This window comes from Sciurus vulgaris (assembly GCF_902686455.1).
Source record: "Sciurus vulgaris genome assembly, chromosome: 3".
Lineage (NCBI taxonomy): Eukaryota > Metazoa > Chordata > Mammalia > Rodentia > Sciuridae > Sciurus > Sciurus vulgaris.
Window position 1 is genome coordinate 87539588 of NC_136463.1, and position 19811 is coordinate 87559398.

At 36.1% G+C, this 19811-nt stretch overlaps 2 protein-coding genes across 5 annotated transcripts in view; one reads left to right on the plus strand and one right to left on the minus strand.

Annotated features, from left to right (window-relative positions):
* Positions 1-6541: 6541 nt before the first annotated feature.
* The window catches only part of SLC35F5 (solute carrier family 35 member F5), a 46196-nt gene continuing 32926 nt past the window's right edge, over positions 6542-19811 (plus strand). For 3 of the 4 annotated variants that reach the window (XM_079135666.1, XM_079135665.1, XM_079135668.1), the window contains exons 1-7: positions 6542-6853; positions 7686-7776; positions 7930-8071; positions 11831-11974; positions 14864-14926; positions 16620-16701; positions 19387-19577. In XM_079135666.1, coding sequence (XP_078991792.1) covers positions 6814-6853; positions 7686-7776; positions 7930-8071; positions 11831-11974; positions 14864-14926; positions 16620-16701; positions 19387-19577 — 753 coding nt within the window. In that variant the 5' untranslated portion in view covers positions 6542-6813. Of the gene's footprint in view, positions 6854-7594; positions 7777-7929; positions 8072-11830; positions 11975-14863; positions 14927-16619; positions 16702-19386; positions 19578-19811 lie in introns of all 4 variants that reach the window. The other variant, XM_079135667.1, reaches the window with a different exon arrangement.
* On the minus strand, positions 12764-14371 carry LOC306658562 (large ribosomal subunit protein eL30-like). Its single transcript, XM_079135713.1, has one exon. It carries the CDS (start codon positions 13262-13264, stop codon positions 12917-12919), a length of 348 nt encoding a protein of 115 aa, XP_078991839.1. The 5' UTR covers positions 13265-14371; the 3' UTR covers positions 12764-12916.

The following is a 19811-nucleotide window of genomic DNA, read 5'->3' on the forward strand; positions in this document are numbered from 1 at the left end:
ACTCCATCCATTTAAAATACACCTCTCTGCCAATTTAGGCCTTTTTCAGACTGGAAAACCTGCGTTTGAATTTAGCTCACTTTTTTTTTTTTTTGTACTGGGGATTGAACCCTGGGGTACTTTCCCACTGAGCCACATCATAAGTCATGTTTGTTTTTTGAAACATACCCTCACTAAATTTCTTAGGGTCTCACTAAATTGCTGAGGCTGAGCACAAATTTGAGATCCTCCTGCCTCAGTCTCCTGAGTTGTTGGGATAATAAGCATGTGTGGCTTCATTTTTTAATTTCCAATCTTGCTCTGTTTCCTTTCCCCTATTCATTAGGCTACATCTGATACTTCCATGGGTGGGGAACAGAGTAGAGGAAGAAAGCCAGGTAAGAAGGAGAAAAGTCTTACTTGATGGGCTGGTTTGACTGTAATCTGGCTTTTGTGCCTTCTGGGGATGGTATAGTTCTATGCCAGAATCTTCCTGTACTGACTCACAAAAGTTGGTTGTTAAATTATCAGGAATTTTACAAGGTGGTAGTTGAGTCCAGTCATATTAAAAATTAAATTATATGTAAACTTATAATTAGGTAAATATATTAAAAACAAAGGTAGTAAGTACTTATTACCTCTGGATTATTTAACTATTGCATACTTTACCATTATCTGTATTCTTGAGCTTGTTTATATCTTTTATGTATGTGTGGTGGAAATACTTTATTTTGGTGTCCTACTGTACATCTTTTTTCCAACTCCATGTTCAGTGATGTCATTTTGGTAATTTGGACTAGACCTTGGTGGGAGTTGGGAATCATAAAATCATGCCACAGAAATCAGACACTATAAATCTGGGCTCTTAACCTGGAGATCTGGTTGTTGAACCTTTACCAGAATACTGAATGTGGATTTATGTTCTCATGAATGCTTCTGCTGAGAGATGTGTTATATTCCAATGCAGACCTTTGTTTTCATGAAATGTTTTTGCTGGGAAATGTGGATTTTGTTTCCCTTACAAATTTTTCAAGTAGTTCTCTGTTAGAGGTACCACATCCCTCTACCCAGCCCTTACTGAATAAAATCCAAGTTAAGAAATTCAACATGGCTTCTTCCTATGGGATCCATTTCTGTCCCATAAGAAATTCATCTTGTTTTGCTCTGCTTGAAGTATACAGATCATTCTCGTCAGTGTCCCCTTTCCTTATTTTGCTGTCAAAGCAGCAAGCCTCTTATAGGCTCCCAGATCCTCTCACTTCCAGACTCAGGTACCAGATTTGTGTTTTTTGTTTATTCAGGCATGCCTGTTGGTTGTGAGGATTTTGAAACATGTCCATAAATTTAAGACTTTTCTCAATAAAAGGTGGAGCCTAATCTCTCTCGTATCGTATGTGGACTAGACTGGGTGACTTACTTCTAATAAATAGAAGATGGTGAAAGTGATGGTGTGACTTCCGAGGCTAGGTCATAGGAGACACTGTGATTTCCGTTTTGCTTTCCCTTTTATACTTCTTGTTCTGGGAGAAGCCAGCAAGCTACCATTTCATGACAACACTGGAGAAGTCTGTGGAAGGGCTGCGGGTATAGCTCTGTGGTAGAACACATGCTCAGCATACAATTCAGAGAATATAAGCCAAGATCTTTGAATGTTCTTTTGAGGTGGCTATTCAGCTCACCAGATGACTGTTTTAAAAAAAATACAGACTCTTCCATCTCTTCAAATCTGTTCATGGATTCCTAGTCTACACATAAAGCCTGGACATGAATGTTGTCTTGATGATAAAACTGGGTTGGAATATCCCCTTTATAAGTCTCACATGGATTGTATAACACCCCACCTTAGACCATGGCTGTCTTTGCCATCTATTGTTTTTTCTTTGTTTTGGGATGGAGGAGGTCTGCTTAAACCAGTAGACAATAGGAATAGTCACATACAACAACCTGCTACACATGTGGTTGGTTAGTCAGTTATTTGCATTCAGATGTTCTTTTTTTTGAGAATCAAATCTAGGCTGTACATTTGTCACATGGGGTTGGGAAGGGTTCCAGGGACTATCAGACTCAGGCTGAGTTGTTCACTTAGCAACTAGAAGCAGATAAGAGCTCAGGTGTTGATGTAAATGAGAAGAGAGAGACAAGGTTGTTCTGAGCAAGCAGTATCAGATATCAGGAGCAGAGTACATGGGAGGTGAGTGAACAAGTTAGAAGCTTAGGAGGTCTAGAACATGCTGGGAAATAGGTATGGCTATAAATGAGCTCCTTATTACTATGCTCTTGTCTGCTGGCATGGGCATCTCAATGAATTGGGAAGTTGGTCAGCTGTTTAAGGCAAAAGGTGGGCATGGGCAATGATAGTTTAAATTGCTCAGGAGCCAATAAGATGTGCCTTTTACTTTCTTATCCAATTCCTTACCCTTTATGCCTTCAATATTAAGATATAAAAGGATGTGACACGCCAGTGACCATTTTCACACAAACATCAGTTGGGTGTCCTGCATGATACAGAGTGGTAAGAGGATACTAAGAAATGCATTTAGGTTCATTATCTTCTAATTTAGCAAATACCTGGTCTAATTAGATGATCAGTTTTATCTATAACATAATTTGAGGGCAGACCCCATGGGTACTCCTACAACACCACACTGGTAGGCACTGAGTGGATAACCAATAATATCTGGTTTATTTCTCTCCAGCTGGGCGTGTAGGTCAGTAGTAGAGCATTTGCCACAATGTGTTTCTCTTACCTAAAATCCCTAAGGTTCTCACTGCATATGAATTAAAAGTCCAAACTCTCTTGCCTAGTTTCAATTTCTCCAGAACTCACCTGACCTGTCTTAGTTCTCATTACTTCACTACATACATAACTGTTCTCTGTCAAACCAGTTTTATAACCTGTCTCTGGATACACCTTTCTCTCTTGGTCATGGATTTTCTAATCAAGAAAAAAAAAAAAAAAAAAAAAACCAAACCCTTTCCCCTCCTGTATTAAAATCTTACCCATCATTAAAATCAAGGTCAGATTCCACTTTTCTGAAGTCTTCTCTGTCTATATCTACAGGAAGAAATTTTGCCCTCTGAACTTCGGTTCGTGGTCTCAAAACATGACAATGAGTGGGGGTCAATCTTGTACTGATTGCCTAGAAATGCCTTTTCCGTAGATGTTTGGAACTTTTATGTAAATCTCTGCTGATATCTTTATCTTTCAACTTGCCCTCCCCAAGTCTATAGGGTTGGATTGTACATAAAAACACTTACCAACTTTAACCTTAGATATCTCAAAACCTCCCAGGTTTATGACTTCATATGATTTACTCCATAAAATGAAGGTTCAAATCTAAAAAGTCTTTTTATAAAATACATATATCTTTTTAAAAATTGTGAATCTCAATCCATTTAACCACATCTTAGAAGCATATCAAGTCAACAAATATTTACCAAACCTCCTATGTGCCCAGCATTCAGGTAGGTGTTAGAGAACATATGACATATGGTTTATGCTTGTGAAAGACTGAATATACAAACAATAGATAGAGCACATATAAAAACAGAACTCTCTCCCAGATCATCTGCACTAACCAGTCCAAAAAGGCAAACTATTAAAAATGGTCAGGCCTTAGTATCTGAATCTTTTTCTTTTCTCTACTATAAAATGTTTTTACATTGTGCTGCTTGCCTTTGAATTACTGCCAAACACAAGTGATAATGGCTGTCTGTGTTGGCAAGCTGCAGATCCAAGTCTGCAAGATCCAAGTCCTTTGGTATCCCTGGAATTGGTTTGAAGACTCCTGGATTCCAAAATTTGAGGATGCTCAAGACCCATATATAAAATGGTGCAGTGTGTGCACATAACCTATATGTCCTCCTGTATACTTTAAATAATCTGTAGATTACTTATAATACCTAATACAAAGTAAATGTTATGTAAATAGTTATGTTTATTTAGAGAATAATGACAAGAAAAAGGCTTTATGTGTTCAGTAAGGATGGAATTTTTTCCTTGAATATTTTCCATGTGGTTGGTTGAATCCATGGATATGGAACCCGCAAATACAGAGATTGATTGTTCATATAATTTGCTTATTCTCATTTGGATGTTTATTTATTCCCATACATGGAATTCACAGAATTATTATAGTTGGTTTCAACTATTAGAGGGTTTCAACTAGAGACCCCAAAAATTCAGGACATAGTCATTTGCAATTTTATTAGGGCTTGAATTTAAATTGTAGTCTTTAAGAGTGGTATACTAGTTAATGACTAACCTGTATACACACATATTTATTTTTATATTCATATTGTGGCATATGTACTTTACTCGGGAAGCTACATTCTCTAGACTGCATTTCAGGGTTTTTTTCTTAAGGTGTCAGATTGATAATATGATGAATTTTAAGAGAAAACAATAGGGTGATTTCAAAAGGATCTGAAGAACAATTGACTTTGAAGAGTAAAAAGAAAATTAATAAAAATAAAGATCAAGTCTATGAGACTACGAAAACTGTGCTACTAATCTAAAAGAAACGGAAACGGGAAAGGAATTTGATATAATGAAAAGAGCAAGAGACAGCACAATGTTCAAGTTCAGTCAACAAATGTTGACTGCCAATTGACTGTAAAACACATTGTTCTAGATGCTGTATGTATATACACATGTATATACATGTACACACACACACATATACAGTGGAGAATAAAAGTCCTTACTCTTGTAGGATTACAATTAGGATTTGACAGGAGGGGAAGGTAAAGACACATTTTTCTAAGATAGCCACAGGCACACAGGCAGATGAGTTGAAGTTGGCTGGCAGAGTGGTGAATGCCTGTAGTCCCAGCTACTTGGGAGGCTGAGCAGGAGGATTGAACCTAGTTCAATCCTAGCCTGGGAAACTAGCCAGACAGTAGAGCACTTGTCTAATATGTACAAGAACCTGGGATGCACCTCCAGTTTTCGGGGGTGGAGAGAAGAGTTGACTTTATCAGGCCAGACAGCAATTAAAAAAAAAAAATTGAGGTAACTAAGAATTTAGCCTTGGTAAGATACATACATAGGGGAAAAACCAGAGGAATGCATGAGCCGGTTATGGTGGTACCACAACAAAGAAACCATACCAGAGTCTATTTTTATAGGATATTCCAGTGGAATTTTCTTCACAGAACCCAGGGAAAAACATTAATAGAAGAATTAATACAGGTTTTGGGACTATTTGAAGACAGTCTGCCTAGAAATACTTTATCCAACACACAATATTGGCAGCACTGTCTTTTTGCATATGCTCTGGAAATATATAGCAATACTAGTAACTTACATACAAAATACTACTGTTTGCATTATTTGAAGTAAGAAACCTATATTTATAGATGAAGACAGTGAGGCATGATGGAGCCTTGATAATCTTTAAGACTATATAACAACCTGTAGTCAGATTAAGAATTAGAACCCCATTTTTATGACTCAAATCCTGAGAGATATTCATAACATTATTTTTTCAGACTATATACCATATATGTAGCATATAAAGTTCTTATGCATATTAAGAGCCTGACAGCCTAAAAAATGTTAATGAAAATAAAAATAACCTAGTGTTGGAATACTTTAATGCCTGCAAATTCTCCTAAGTAATAATTTGAAGTAGACGATTACAGTTTTTCTACTCTGCACAATAAATTTCTGAATGATTTATTAGAGGTGCTTCACGCTTATAGTTCGAAACTGATTAAATCAACACAAAAACTTCATTGTCAGCAGAGTATGCATATAATTATGCGTACTAGATTATGCTATATACATACATGGAGTATGTATATAATTTCATGTAATAAAATTTATTTTCGCATCAAGATGTTAAAAATGTACTTGTGGTAGACAATTCCAGTTAAATTACAGAACACTTAAGTCTCGTTTCTGTTTTCTAAATACAAATCACGATGCTGGTCAAGCCTCCTTTCTTACTGGATATTTAATAAGAAAATATACACTTCAATAACACTAACATTTGCGATGTTCCTACTACGCATCACGAGGTCTAAGCCAAACCTTTACGTTTGTAAATTTATGTAATCCTGGCGCACGCGCGCTCAAACACACACACACACACACACACACACACACAGTCTTCGATTTTTAGATGAGGAAACCTAGGGCCAAGAGGATGAGGAGCCTGCCCAAGGGCACAACTTGTAACTCCAGGAGTTAGGCTCTAGTTCACATACAAAATGCTCCATGAACCAAAAGTATTCCCAAGCCAACTTTGCTTCAGTCTTCTCTAGGAAGGGTATTTAAAGTTTCGTGCCCTTTTAAGAAACGGAGCTTGCTAGGGCAGGTCTAGACGTTCGGCCTTTTCCTAGGTCCTTCCCTTTTTCCCAGCCACTCGCCCACGCTCCATCTTCTTCTCTCCTATCTCCTCCCTTCACTGACACGCCTCCTCGCTGGGTGCCCTGCTGCTGGCAGCATTCCACACCACGCCGCCGAGTCACCCTGGAGACGCCCCCTAGCGCGGTCGGTCGTCGCGCCGGCGTGACGTAACACGCGCGCCGCCGCTGTCGGGCCGGGGGCGGGGCCGCAGGGCGGGCCGGCCGGGGGCGGGGCCGGAGCCAGGCCGAGCTCCGGGCCTCCGAAGCCATCGCTGCCTACGCTGTCCCTTTCCCTCGCTCACTCCCCGCCCTCCTGGGCCGAGTGGAGTTGAGTGCCAACAACGGCCTCGCCCCCAGGGGCACGGCTGCTTCAGAGGCTCTGCCTCCATCGCCGCGCAATGTCGGGCGCCGTGACGACCCTGTGATTCCGAGGCCGCGGCCGTGGCGCTGGGCGGCGGCGGGGCTGGGCAGGGTCCGCTCATGGTGCCGCCACGACGCCATCGCGGGGCAGGAAGGCCAGGTAAGCAGGCAGGGAAGGGCCCGAAGTCACCTGAAGCCAATGCCGGAACCCAGTGCCCTCAAACTGCCCCGCCTGCAGCCCTCAGTGGCAGCCGTTGTGTCCCGAGACGTGACGGTCTCAGGGGACAGGGAACGCGGGAGACTGATGGGCATCCGAGCAGAATCCAGACTGGTAATAGAGGAAGCTGCTGGTGCTGGACGCCTCGGATTGACCTAACTCCCTGAGGAAACGTCACTCGCTATCCCCCAGCTCCCAAGAGGAGGAGGATTCCATCAAACAGCTGTCACCCCACCCTCCTCGTAAATCGCTGTGTCGATCTAAAATAACTAGATGTAGTGACAGGGTAGGTGGGGGAGCATGGGAGCTCCTTTTTCTTTACCACGGGCACTGAGTGGAAAGTTTCCCCGCAGGACCCACAACAAATCACTTCCTCTCAAATAACCACATTTCACTGGAGATCAGGGACAGAAGAAACACTTAGGTAAGGGCGCGTGTCTACACACTGTCCCTGGGGTGGATTCCTCTGGAGGGAGAAGCCATTGGGAGTTCGGTATCTAAAACTCTCAGAAGCTATTTTCTAGTATTTAACTATTCTTAAATATGCTGCAAATTGAGTATTTCTTTCCCACCATGTCATACTTCTCTGAGTATTAATTTGTAGTGTACAATGGATAACATGAAAGTCTAGAGAAAAGTGTTGGTTATATTTAACACATTTTTGGTATTTTTCTTTTCTTTCAGTTTGAAGGTGAAGAGTAAAAAGGTGATGAATCTTGAGTCGTCAACGTTTTCATAAGCAATTTATGTGTGTGTATGTGTGTGTGTGTTTTAGGTGCCCTGAGTTCTACACCTCCTTTTAGACTGAGAGCTGCCAAGTTTTCAGGCGTTGCTTTTGTGAATCTAAGAGAGGCCATTAAAACCAGGTAAATTCCACACTTTTTGTATGTTATATCACTTTCATACTGAATATTAGTTAACAAATGTTAGATGTTTCTGTTACACTCCTTTTCTCATTTTTATATGGTTTTCTTTGGAAATCATTTCTAATGAGATGTGTATTTTCAAAAAAAAAACAGATTGCAAATGGTGTGTGTATTTATCATGAACCGAATGAATTCCCAGAACAGTGGCTTCACTCAGCGTAGGCGAATGGCTCTTGGGATTGTTATTCTCCTGCTTGTTGATGTGATATGGGTTGCTTCCTCGGAACTTACTTCGGTATGTACCTCTTCTCCAGGAATGATGGTATAATAAAAGTGTTAATGTTTAAAAGAAGTATTAGTGTTAACCTATAGTATTTCTAGCCATTACAAGTTCATGCTTTTTAAAACAGTATTTCAAATATTGAATTATTTGTTTTCTTTAATACTGGATCAGTGTCATTTCAAGTTAAAACTGAAAGCATGTTCTTTATTGTCTCATACACTTCTTGTATATTGTAGGGAGGGTTACTTTAGAAGGAGAGACTATTCATATTTTAATATGTGGAGGTGATTTTGTTGTTTTTCTTCCAAATTCAATTTCTTTCTCTATAAATATTATTTTCTGGTGAGTAACTCTTCAGGATACAAAACAGTCTTTCACCATTTAGTAGAAAGTAAGACCACTGTTAGGCTGAGGTGTAACTCAGTGGTAGAGCACTTGCTTAGCAAGTTTGTGGCCCTGGATTCAATTCCTAGCATCACACATGCATGTGCACACAAACACACACATACACACATGCATGTAATTTTGGACAAATGAATAAAAGTGATCATGTACAGGTTACTTATGCATATGCTGGGTACATTCACATTAATGTATTTGCTGATATAAATATTTATAAAGTACACAGTATTCAGTGATTACCTATAGTTAATTTTTTTGTTTATTGATGACCTGTTGGTAGTAATGTGATATTTTGAGTTCACAAGCTAGTTTTTCTTTCTACTTATATACATAATTCTGCCTGGTTAGTAATCCCTATAAAAAAGACTGCAACTTTTTTTTTCAGAATAAACTCCATTTCAACTCTCCATTCAATTATAAGAAAATATAAAAGAGGAAATTAGCATTTATAAAATGAATTTAAATGTCAAAAGGGGCAGATGTTTTCACATCACATCTAAGTAAATAGTTGACCCTGACATTCTATCCTTTGATAAATAATTTTTTAGCCTTTCTGGAATTAGGCTTAGGAATACAACAAGCTATTTATTTTTCACATTAAAACTCTTCTATAATCTTTTAGATTAACATTCTGTAATTTTACCTCAAAGAAATCTAATGTTGACAGAAAATTAAAACTGGCCATTAAGTTTTATAGTTTTAAGTAAAATTGTTTTGTTTAGGATAAAAGAGCACCTGATTAAATTATAAGTTAACAATTTGTATCTAAACAATGTTAGAAAAACCCCAACCAACTTGTTTTTGGGAGTACTTTCACAATGTATGCACATATCAAAACACCATATTGCATACAGTAAATAAAATTTTTGTTTGTTCAACACCTCTAGCAATCAGGGAAATACAAATCCAAACTACACTAAGGTTTTAACTCAGTCCAGTCAGAATGGCGAAGAACCAAATATAAATTAATAGACTAGTGAAAGAAAATCTAGTAGAGGAAGGAGAATGGGAGAGGGTAAGGAGGACAGGAAGGAAAAGGGGTGGGAAAAGGGAGGATCATGAACTGAAATAGATTTATTTTCATGTATGTTTGAGTTTGTCAGAATGAACCCAACTGTTATTTATTACTAGAAAGCTCTAATAAAAATATACATATCATTACTTTTTGTCAGTTATACCTCAGTAAAACTAGAAGAAACCTTTATTTAAAAAAGCACTGCAATGTCTTAATTCTTCAACTAGAATACTTTTCAAATAAATTGTGTATTTCAAAAATAATCTAATCTTTTCATTATGGAAATGTTCTAACTCATGCAAAGTAGATAGAATAGTATAATAAATTTCCATGTACCTATCACTTACCTTTCACAGTTATCAGATTTTTCCAGGCTTATCAGACCTGCTCAAAATTTTTTTCCTTGAGTACTTTTTTGTTGTTGTTCTTTGTGGTATGTGTTGGAACCCATGAGCACTAAGCCACACCTGCAACTTTTAATTCTTTTGAGACAAGATCTTGGTAAGTTGCCCAGACTGACCTTGAACTTGCAATCCTCCTGCCTCAGCCTCCCAAGTAACTGGGATTATAGGAATGTCTCACCACACCTGACAGTCTGGAGTATTTTAAAATAAATTCCAGCTGTGTAATTTTTTTTCCCGTTTCCCTCAAAAATAAAAGCAATTTCTATTTTTTAAAAAACACTACCCCTTTACCATAAACATATCTAACAAAATTAACAATAATTCCTTAAAATCATTAGATACTTAGTGCCCATTCAATTGTTTTTCAGTTGTGTCAAAGACTTTTTTTTTCCTCATGCCGTTGGTTTGTTGGAGAAGCTGGATCAATTTTATTATAAAATATACAGTTTTACTGTAAAATATACTATAAAACATACTTTTTTTTCTCATGCCATTGGTTTGTTGGAGAAGCTGGATCATTTTACTATAAAGTTTTACTATAAAATATAAAATGATTTTGTCGATTGCTTCCTTGTGGAGGTCATTAAACTTATTGTTTGACATGTAAGTTGGTAGTTAGTTGTAAGGTCTCGATTTAGATTGAGTTTTTAGGAAAGAATAACTTGGTAAGTACTGGATGTTTTCTATAACATCATAGGGCCCATAAGTCTCATTTTGGGTGATACAAATTTATGCACTATAAAATTCTTTGTTGAAATTTAGCTTATAATTGAATAAACATATGATTATTGCTCTGATAAGGGTATTTCATTGTGTTGCAAAATAGTGATCTTTCTAAGGACCATTTCTTCTGTGTTTATTAGCTGAAGTTCTTTAAGGAGAACTTCTCCAAAACTACTATTTGATTACCCTGAAGCATAGTTTATACACAAAAGTTTGAGTAAATCTTGATTTTTTTCCCTTTTGCTTATTTTAGAATAGAATTACCTTAACAACTTCTGGTAGTAACCATTGAGTTTTTTGGCATCATTACAAGTTCGTAGATTTTTATGTTTTTTTTTTTTTTTTTTTTTTTATTTGTCGTATGTTTCAAAAAAGCATTGTAGTTAAATTTCTTTAACTTCTGTTATGTAGGAACCAGTAGGAACCCGTTGGGTTGGCTCTGGGATTCTTTTACTATGATCCCAGTAATCTTTACTGTCCTATTTGGTTTTTGACACAAGATGCTCTAGGCTCATTTCTTGTCCCATACCTGGATTTGGCCAGGAGTCATGGTTGCTTTTAGAGCAGTATAGAGCACTAGAATTTTTTTTTCCCCAGAAGACATAATGGTAAGTTTATAGTGATATTTCCAATTCAAAGGAAGATTATAGGTTTTTGTATAACCACCTAATAATACTAAACTTCATATACTTTTCTTCATACACTATTCTGCTTTGTTGCTCTTATATTGGTTCTGACTCTTCTTCAGTCGTTCACACACAGATCAGGAAAAGCCTCTCAAGAAACTTCTATAACTGTTGTTCTTTCTCTTTTTGATGCTTCCATGGCATCCTGAATTCCTATCATGGTACTTTGCACATTATTCTGTATTTTCTTCATGTATTTGTCTTCTCGCTTAGATTGTAAGCTCCTCAAGGGCAGGGAAACCTTTTTTTATTTTCTTCAGCCCCTAGGGTAGGTCCATTTTGCATAATAGGTTGTTAGTGGATATTGAATAAAGCTTTTTTGAAGGTTGTTGTTGCTTTGTTTAACAGTGTTATCCTTTATAGGTAAAGCTAATGCAGAATTCAGAAGTGAATATAAAATATATTTTTAATTCCTTTTGACTTTTCCCATCCAAATGAATGTCTAAAGAGATAAAAATCATATAATAGGTTTATTTTATTATGATGAGTACTAGGGTTTAAGGTCATTTCATAGTTTTCTATGTAATCTTTTCTTCTACAGTACGTTTTTACTCAGTACAACAAACCATTCTTCAGCACCTTTGCAAAAACATCTATGTTCGTTTTGTACCTTTTGGGCTTTATTATTTGGAAGCCATGGAGGCAACAGTGCACAAGAGGATTTCGAGGAAAGCATGCTGCTTTTGTAAGTTTTAAATTTTATTTGCTAGAGAAGGTTTATTTTTTCAGACTTCAAAGATTTGTTAATTTCTTTAAGGTCATTCAGATTTTAAATTGCTTGGTGAGTGGGTAATGATAGAATATAAGAAAAACCTATTTTTTGTCAAACAAAATTTTAACATACAAAAATTTGAATACATGTGTTACTTATTTTGGAAAAGCAATGCATGTATATACTTACAGAAATGCATAAGCAATGTAGTATTATATATAGGAATACATTGTGCATTGTTGTATGTTCAGAAAACACAAAGGAACAAAAGAAGAAAATAGTAAGTTCTATCATTCAAGGATAACTATTGACAATGTTTTGGCATATATATCCACTGTTCTTTTCCACTTTATTTTTTATAAAAATGGAATCATACTGTTATGGCCTATTTTGTAACTTGCTTTTTCCATTTAATAGTATATCATGAAAAAACTGTCTGATTTAGTATTACTAGAACATTTTTTGTTAAATATTTATCATTTTAACAGTTATATTGTTGAAAATAAGTTATGGTAACAAGAAGAATAAGAATAGTCTATTCATAATTCCACCATCCTAAGATCATTATAAATATTTGATTTTATCTATAGCTTATATACTTATGTGTATTCAATTAAAAATTATGTATAAAAGAAGCTGATTTAGATTTTATCATTTTCTGTCATTTTTAATTTAATGTTTCATGACTCTTTTCAGGCAAATAAATAAAATTTATTACTTTTCTCCTTTTATTTAACTCTCAACAGATTTTTCCTACTTTTTATTTTGATATAATAAGTAGGAATAGCCTTATTCTCATCTACCACTATTAGAGTAAATTTCTTAAGGTAAATGCTGAATAAGAGTAATGCTACTATTTTTTTTTTTTTAAAAACAAACTCTGCCAAGTTTTATTAAAGAAAAATTTTTTGTGTTTTACTTTTCACCAGTCTGTTCTGGCTTGCTTCTAATGATATCAGAATCACCTGGATTAATGATAGACCATGTGCACACTCTGTAGTATTTTCTGCATGCTGTACCCAATTCGATATTATTGCCACTGTAGTGATGGACACCAGTTTTGGCCAACATGGCATAGTACTCTATTTCAGATTTCCTTAAAGCTGGACAGTTGTTGGCAAGGATAACTAATTTCACTTTGCCCGGTCTGATCATCTTCAGAGTCTGTCTGTACCCCAGCACATACTTTCCACTTTTCATAACAAGCTGGAGCCTAGAGTTGATCGACTCCAGAGACATTTTCGTCTTCTTTGCGGCCACCATCTTCCTGTCTTAGATGCAGGACGGCCCCCAACCAAGAGCAGCCATCAAGATGGCCGGAGAGCTAGAAAGGAAGGAGTTCCCACTGAGTAATGCCATTTTTTTAAAGCCCTCGATTCTTATTGTTAAATTACCATCTGCAATGTTTGTACCAATTCATATTTTCCTTAGCAATGTATGATATTGAACCCTTACCAAAATCTCAGCAATTTGATATGTGAATAATAATATATTGTGTAACCTGCATGTTTTGAGTTATTTTTTTTTCACATATTTGTTGAACAGTAGAATTCTTTTGTTTTCTTTGACTTGCCCATTTTTCTGTTTTCAGTCCATTTAAAAATTGATTAAGAGCTTGGTCTTTTGTCTTTGCATCTCGTTTCGTCATGTTTTAGGTAGTAATGTGACCTATTTAATCTTTTGAGACTTTTCAGAGATACTGAAAGGTATCTCTGGGGGTGGAGGTGAAATGAAATTAACACTGTGTTTTAGTTCATTTTTTCATTGCTGTGACCCAAAGACCTGACAAGAACAGAGGAGGAATAGTTAATTTGTGGGTTCATGGTTTCAGAGATCTCAGTTGATAAAAGACTGTCTCCATTCCTTGGGGCTCGAGATGAGGCAGAACATCATGGCAGAAGGGTATGGTGGAGGAAGGTGGCTTTGCACATTGCACCAAGAAGCAGAGAAAGGCCAAGCTCAGTCCACGAAATATAAACCCCAAAGGCATGCCCCGCCCCAGTGATCCACCTTCTCCAGCCACACCCTACCTGCCTTCAGTTGCCACTCAGTTAATCCCTGTCAGGGAATTGATTGGGTTAAGGCTGTCATAACCTATTCTCTGACAATACTGTGATATTACTATTGTTAAAAAGTGACCCACCCATCCTTTCCCTTCTTGAAATATTATGATAGTTTTGTGGAAAAGGCATAGGCTTTAACATTAAATAACTAACTTGGGTTTTTAAAAGTTTTTTTCTTTCTTTTTTCTTTTTATTGATGATATTGAAAATTGAACCCAGGGCCTAGCACATGCTAGGCAAGTACTATATTACTGAACCATGTCCCATAACCTTCTAACTTGGGTTTTAATCCTTACTCTGCTACTTAAGTGAAATCAATCTCTCTCTCTCTCTCTCTCTCTCTCTCTCTCTCTCTCTCTCTCTCTCTCTCTCGTTTTTTTTTTTTTTTTTTTTTGGTACAGGGGATTGAACTCAGGGGCACTCAACCAGTAAGCCACATCCCCAGCCCTATTTCGTATTTTCTTAAGAGACAGGGTCTCACTGAGTTGCTTAGCACCTCACTGTTGCTGAGTCTGACTTTGAACTCATGATCCTCCTGCCTCAGCCTCCTAAGCTGCTGGGATTACAGGCGTGCGCTACCACGCCTGGGTAGATGAAATCTCAACCTCATAAAGAGAAAATGTTAATACCTACCCTGCATGGTTGAATACTTGGCATTAGCTGCTGTTAATATTAATAGTAGTTATATTCTTAGAGATCTATTTTGAGTTTTTGGTTCAATTTTTTTGAGATGTGTCTCAACTAGTCCCACACTATAGTGTGAGTTTAACTGAATTTTTGTTTTGTTATCTATATTTAGTTTGCAGATGCTGAAAGTTACTTTGCTGCTTGCACAACAGATACAACTATGAATAGTTCTTTGGTAAGTGCTGCTTTTCTCATTTAGCATGGCAGGAAGAATCAAACAGCTCTGATAGCACCACAGCTATATTAGGAGGCATAGTTCAATATTGGGTGTCTTCCATGAGCATTGTAATTTGATACTTTCTTTGCACGGAGACCAGGGCCTAGAGATAAGCAACCTCTAATGAGAGAAGAGGGGAAAGAGATACTAGTTAAAGAGTGAAAATAATAAAGGACAATCCTTTGTTTCTTACCAGCTTTTCAACTTCCATGCTCACTGTCTTGGTGACCTCATTGACAGTATAATCTTTTTGTTTGTTTTTTGGAACCATTGTTGCATGCCAAGCAGGTTATTAGGTATTATGAAGAGTTTATGAAACTTGGAGAAACTGCCATTTCTTTTTTCTGGGATCTTAAGCATTGACTGGATAGTTCAATTTCATTTGCCTTTTCAGTGCAAAAGGCAGAGTTGAGATGGCAGCCTTGCCTTTCAAATTACTCTTATACTAATTCTTGCGTCTGTCTCTAAGATAGATATGTCAAATTGCTTTAGGCCAAATGCTACAAATGGAAAGTTCAATATAACAAAAAGTCTGTGTCTATTTCCACCCATATTTTCTCTTCTTTTACTGAATATATTTCATTGTAAAAGTTCTATACCAAGAGTTAAAAGAGAAAGACTTTAAAAATCTGTTAATGTTTAAGAAATAGCCCAGTGGGGAATTGTGTTTTAAATATAGACCATCTAAAGAACATTTCTAAAAACACTTGAGGCATTTAGAATCACCTAAAAATAAGGACCTTTAGAGCATGATTAGATAAACCCGACTTTAATTCTGTCTGCTACTTGGTTATTTCACATCTTTCTTTCTAGAAAAGTTCTTTAAAATACCTGTTCTGTAAAGTTACTATGTGGACTAATGAGAAGTGTATGTTTAACTGCTTTGGACTTGGTACCAGTTACATAGTAAGAGCTCTTAAGTGGTAGCTGTATTTTGTTTTTGTTGTCTGTTAAGCATGCAAAGAAAGGTTTTCAAGAATTTTTGGTTTTTGTTGAATCTTATGTAATAAAGCAATCAGGCAAATATAAATACATACGGTATACTTGATTACCTGTTCATCGTCTACCTTCTCCTTTAGAATACATGATCATTGAGGAAGAGACTTTGTCTATTTTAATCCTTATCTCCAGGGCCTAGAACAGGGCCTGACAAGTAGGAGCACAGTATTTTTTTTTTTTTTTCTTTATGGGAGTTCAGTATTGTGTATGTTGCCCAGGCATTCCCAAACTCCTTAGCTTAAGCCATCCTCCTGCCTCAACTTCCTGTGTAACTGGGACTACAAGTCTGTGTCACACTGAGCCTGGCATTTGAAATGTATTTTTTTAGAGATTGAATGCAATGACAGAAGATAATCTATTAGCTGAAAGGGAAGTCTCTTTTTATGTCATTTATGACATTTAGTTGTCTTACTGTGCCAAAGCAGTTTATATTACATTTCTAAACTTTAAACAGATTCTTTCCTGTCATTGTACCTATGTGGATCAGTTTTAAATCTTTAACTTGCGTTTTGGCAAAGTCATGCCATATAAACACACTGATGAAAGCTGTGTTTTGGATGGTATTTGTGTCTATATACCATTCATTTGCACTTAGCCAATATATTAGTTTTTATTCATGTTTATATTTGTTTCTGTTTCTTTTACATTCCAGAGTGAACCTTTATATGTTCCTGTGAAATTTCATGATCTTCCAAGTGAAAAACCTGAGAGCACAAACATCGATACTGAAAAGAGTGAGTAAAACTTAGAATTTCATGACTGAGAAGCAATGGAAATTTTAACTTCATTAAAGCCACCCAGAACTTAAGTGTTTTTGTGGGTGGACTGGGATCTTGTAATAGTTCTGTTCTGTGTGGGCTGACTAGGCCTGTAATCTTCTGAAAGTTTGGGTCATCAATCTGATACGGTATAGATTTTATATTAAGTCAATTGGAAATAATTTCCAAATACCAGAAATCTTTATGGTTTCATCAAATATATATATATATATATATATATATGATATATGAATAATTTTCTTTTTTTATTGATGAACCTTTATTTATTTATTTATATGTGGTGCCAAGAATCGAACCCAGTGCCTCACACACACTAGGCAAGTGCTCTACCACTGAGCCACAATCCCAGTCCTGAATGCTTTTCTTGTAAACATACCCTCAAAGACCCTACTAGTAAATTATAGTAGTTTTGCTCATTCTGTGGCCTTACTAAATAAAAAATATCAGCTTTAATGAAAGATATACTATTTATCTGTAATTTCCTTTGCAAGGAATGAACCTGTGTAGAGAGAAGTATTCTACATACTTGTCCAGGAAAGTAATTCTTACAAGTTGGGTTCCTGAGGTAAAATTCAAATAAAGTTTTACTATAAATGCTAAAATAATAATCAACCTAAAATCCTTAACCAGGTGGTTGGTTATATATACATACAAATGTAGAAACTTTTTTTATATATTTAATAATGACTTTATTGAAATGTAATTTGTATATCGTATAATTCACCCATTTAAAGTATACAGTTCAGGGTTGTTTTTAGCATATTCATATCACAAGTTGTACAAACATAACCACAATCAATTTTAGAATATTTTTATCACTTAGAAACTTTGTGCCCTTTAGCCATAAACCTATCTCTTCAGCCATAGCCAACCATAATTTTACTTTTTATCTCTATGGAGTTGGCTATTCTAGACATTTTATATAAATGGAATCATATAATATGTGACTTTTTGTGACTGGTTTCTCTCACTTAGCATAATATTCTTATCCATGTTTTAATTTGTAATGTGTTATTGCTTTATTTTTAATGGCTAAATAATACTCCACTGTATGTATACACCATAATTTATTTATCCATTCTTCAGTTGATGAACATTGGATTCTTTTGCCCTTTTGGCTTTAATGAACCTGTGAGCATTTGTGTACACGGTGACTTTTTATTTTTTGGTAGATAATATGTTTTCATTTATCTTGAGTATATATTTGGGAATATAATTGCCAAGTTAAATGGTAACTCTGTTTACACAGATGAACTGCCATACTGTTTTCCAGAGTGGCTGTACCATTTACATTCCTATTAGCCATGTGTAAGTGTTTGGCTTTCTCCACATCCTTGCCAGCTATAGTTAACTCCCTTTTTTATTCTACCCATCCTAGTGAGTGTTAGTGGTGTTCCATCATGACTGAAGTCTGTATTGGATTTCATTTGCTATGTATTTCACTGGATAAATCTGTATTTAAATACTTTGTCCATATTTTGTCTTTTTGTTATTGAGTTGTGAAAGGTCTTTATATATTCTTATTGGATACTTAATTTGTCAATATTTAAATGCAGAAACTTTGAATACTGGTCTCATTTAAAGCTCTTTAAAATATTTTATAGATAAAACCATTTTTTCCATTAACTTTTTTTCTCCCTGATTTCCTTCTTTATTTTTTTAAATTTATTTTTTAAATTTATTTTTACTGTAAACAAGTGGGATACATGTTGTTTTTCTGTTTGTACACGGAGTAAAGGCATACCATTTGTGTAATCATACATTTACATAGGGTAATGGTGTTTGATTCATTCTGTTATTTTTTTCCTTTCCCTCACCCCTTCCACCCCTCTTTTCCCTCTATACAGTCCCTCCTTCCTCCATTCTTGCCCCCTCCCACCCCCATTATGTGTCATTACCTGCTTATCAGCGAGATCATTCGTCCTTTGGTTTTTTGAGATTGGCTTATCTCACTTAGCATGATATTCTCCAATTTCATCCATTTGCCTGCAAATGCCAAAATTTTATTATTCTTTATGGTTGAGTAATTCCACTGTGTATGTATGTTGAGTAATTCCACTGTGTATGTATATATATATATATATATATATACACAGTTTTTTTATCCATTCATCAATTGAAGGACATCTAGGTTGGTTCCACAATCTGGCTATTGTGAATTGAGCAGCTATGAACATTGATGTGGCTGCATCTCTGTAGTATGCTGATTTAAGGAAATGAACAGACACTTCACAGAAGAGATCTACAAGCAATCAACAGATACATGAAAAAATGTTCAACATCCCTAGTAATAAGAGAAATGCAAAACAAAAGTACCCTAAGATTCCATCTCACCCCAATTAGAATGGCAATTATCAAGAGTACAAGCAACAATAGGTGTTGGAGAGGATGTGGGGAAAAGGTACACTCATACATTGCTGGTGGGGTTGCAAATTAGTGCAGCCACTCTGGAAAGTAGTGTGGAGATCCCGTTAACTCTTGAGTGAGCAAAACTACTCCAGTTAATAATATAACTGGTTTTATTTGTCTTACTCTGATCATAAATGTACTAAATAGTATGAATTTATCCTTAAATTAAAATTGGGTTTTGTTGGATGAAAGGGTACATTTAATTATTTTGTACTATGATTTCTTTTTAAGCTCCCAAAAAGTCTCGTGTAAGGTTCAGCAACATTATGGAAATTCGACAACTTCCATCAAGCCATGCATTAGAAGCGAAGTTGTCTCGCATGTCATATCCTACGGTGAAAGAACAAGAATCCATATTGAAAACTGTGGGGAAACTGACTGCAACTCAAGTAGCAAAAATTAGCTTTTTTTTTTGCTTTGTGGTAGGTCTTTTCTTTATTATATATTTGGCACTTCCATTTCTAGATGGTATACATACCAACAATATAGTGTTGAAATATAAGACTCTTAGTCTTTCACTTTAAGCTGCTAATAGCATTAGGGAACTAGAGTATTAAAATTAGTAAATGTTAGTTACACTTCAAAGAATTGTAAGGTCAATAAATCCTATAACATTACATCTATTTATATACATATACACATGTGTTTATATGTGT

Coding starts and splice junctions, on each gene's coding strand:
- LOC306658562 (XM_079135713.1), bottom strand. CDS start 13,264: ATGGTGGCCGCAAAGAAGACGAAAATGTCTCTGGAGTCGATCAACTCT.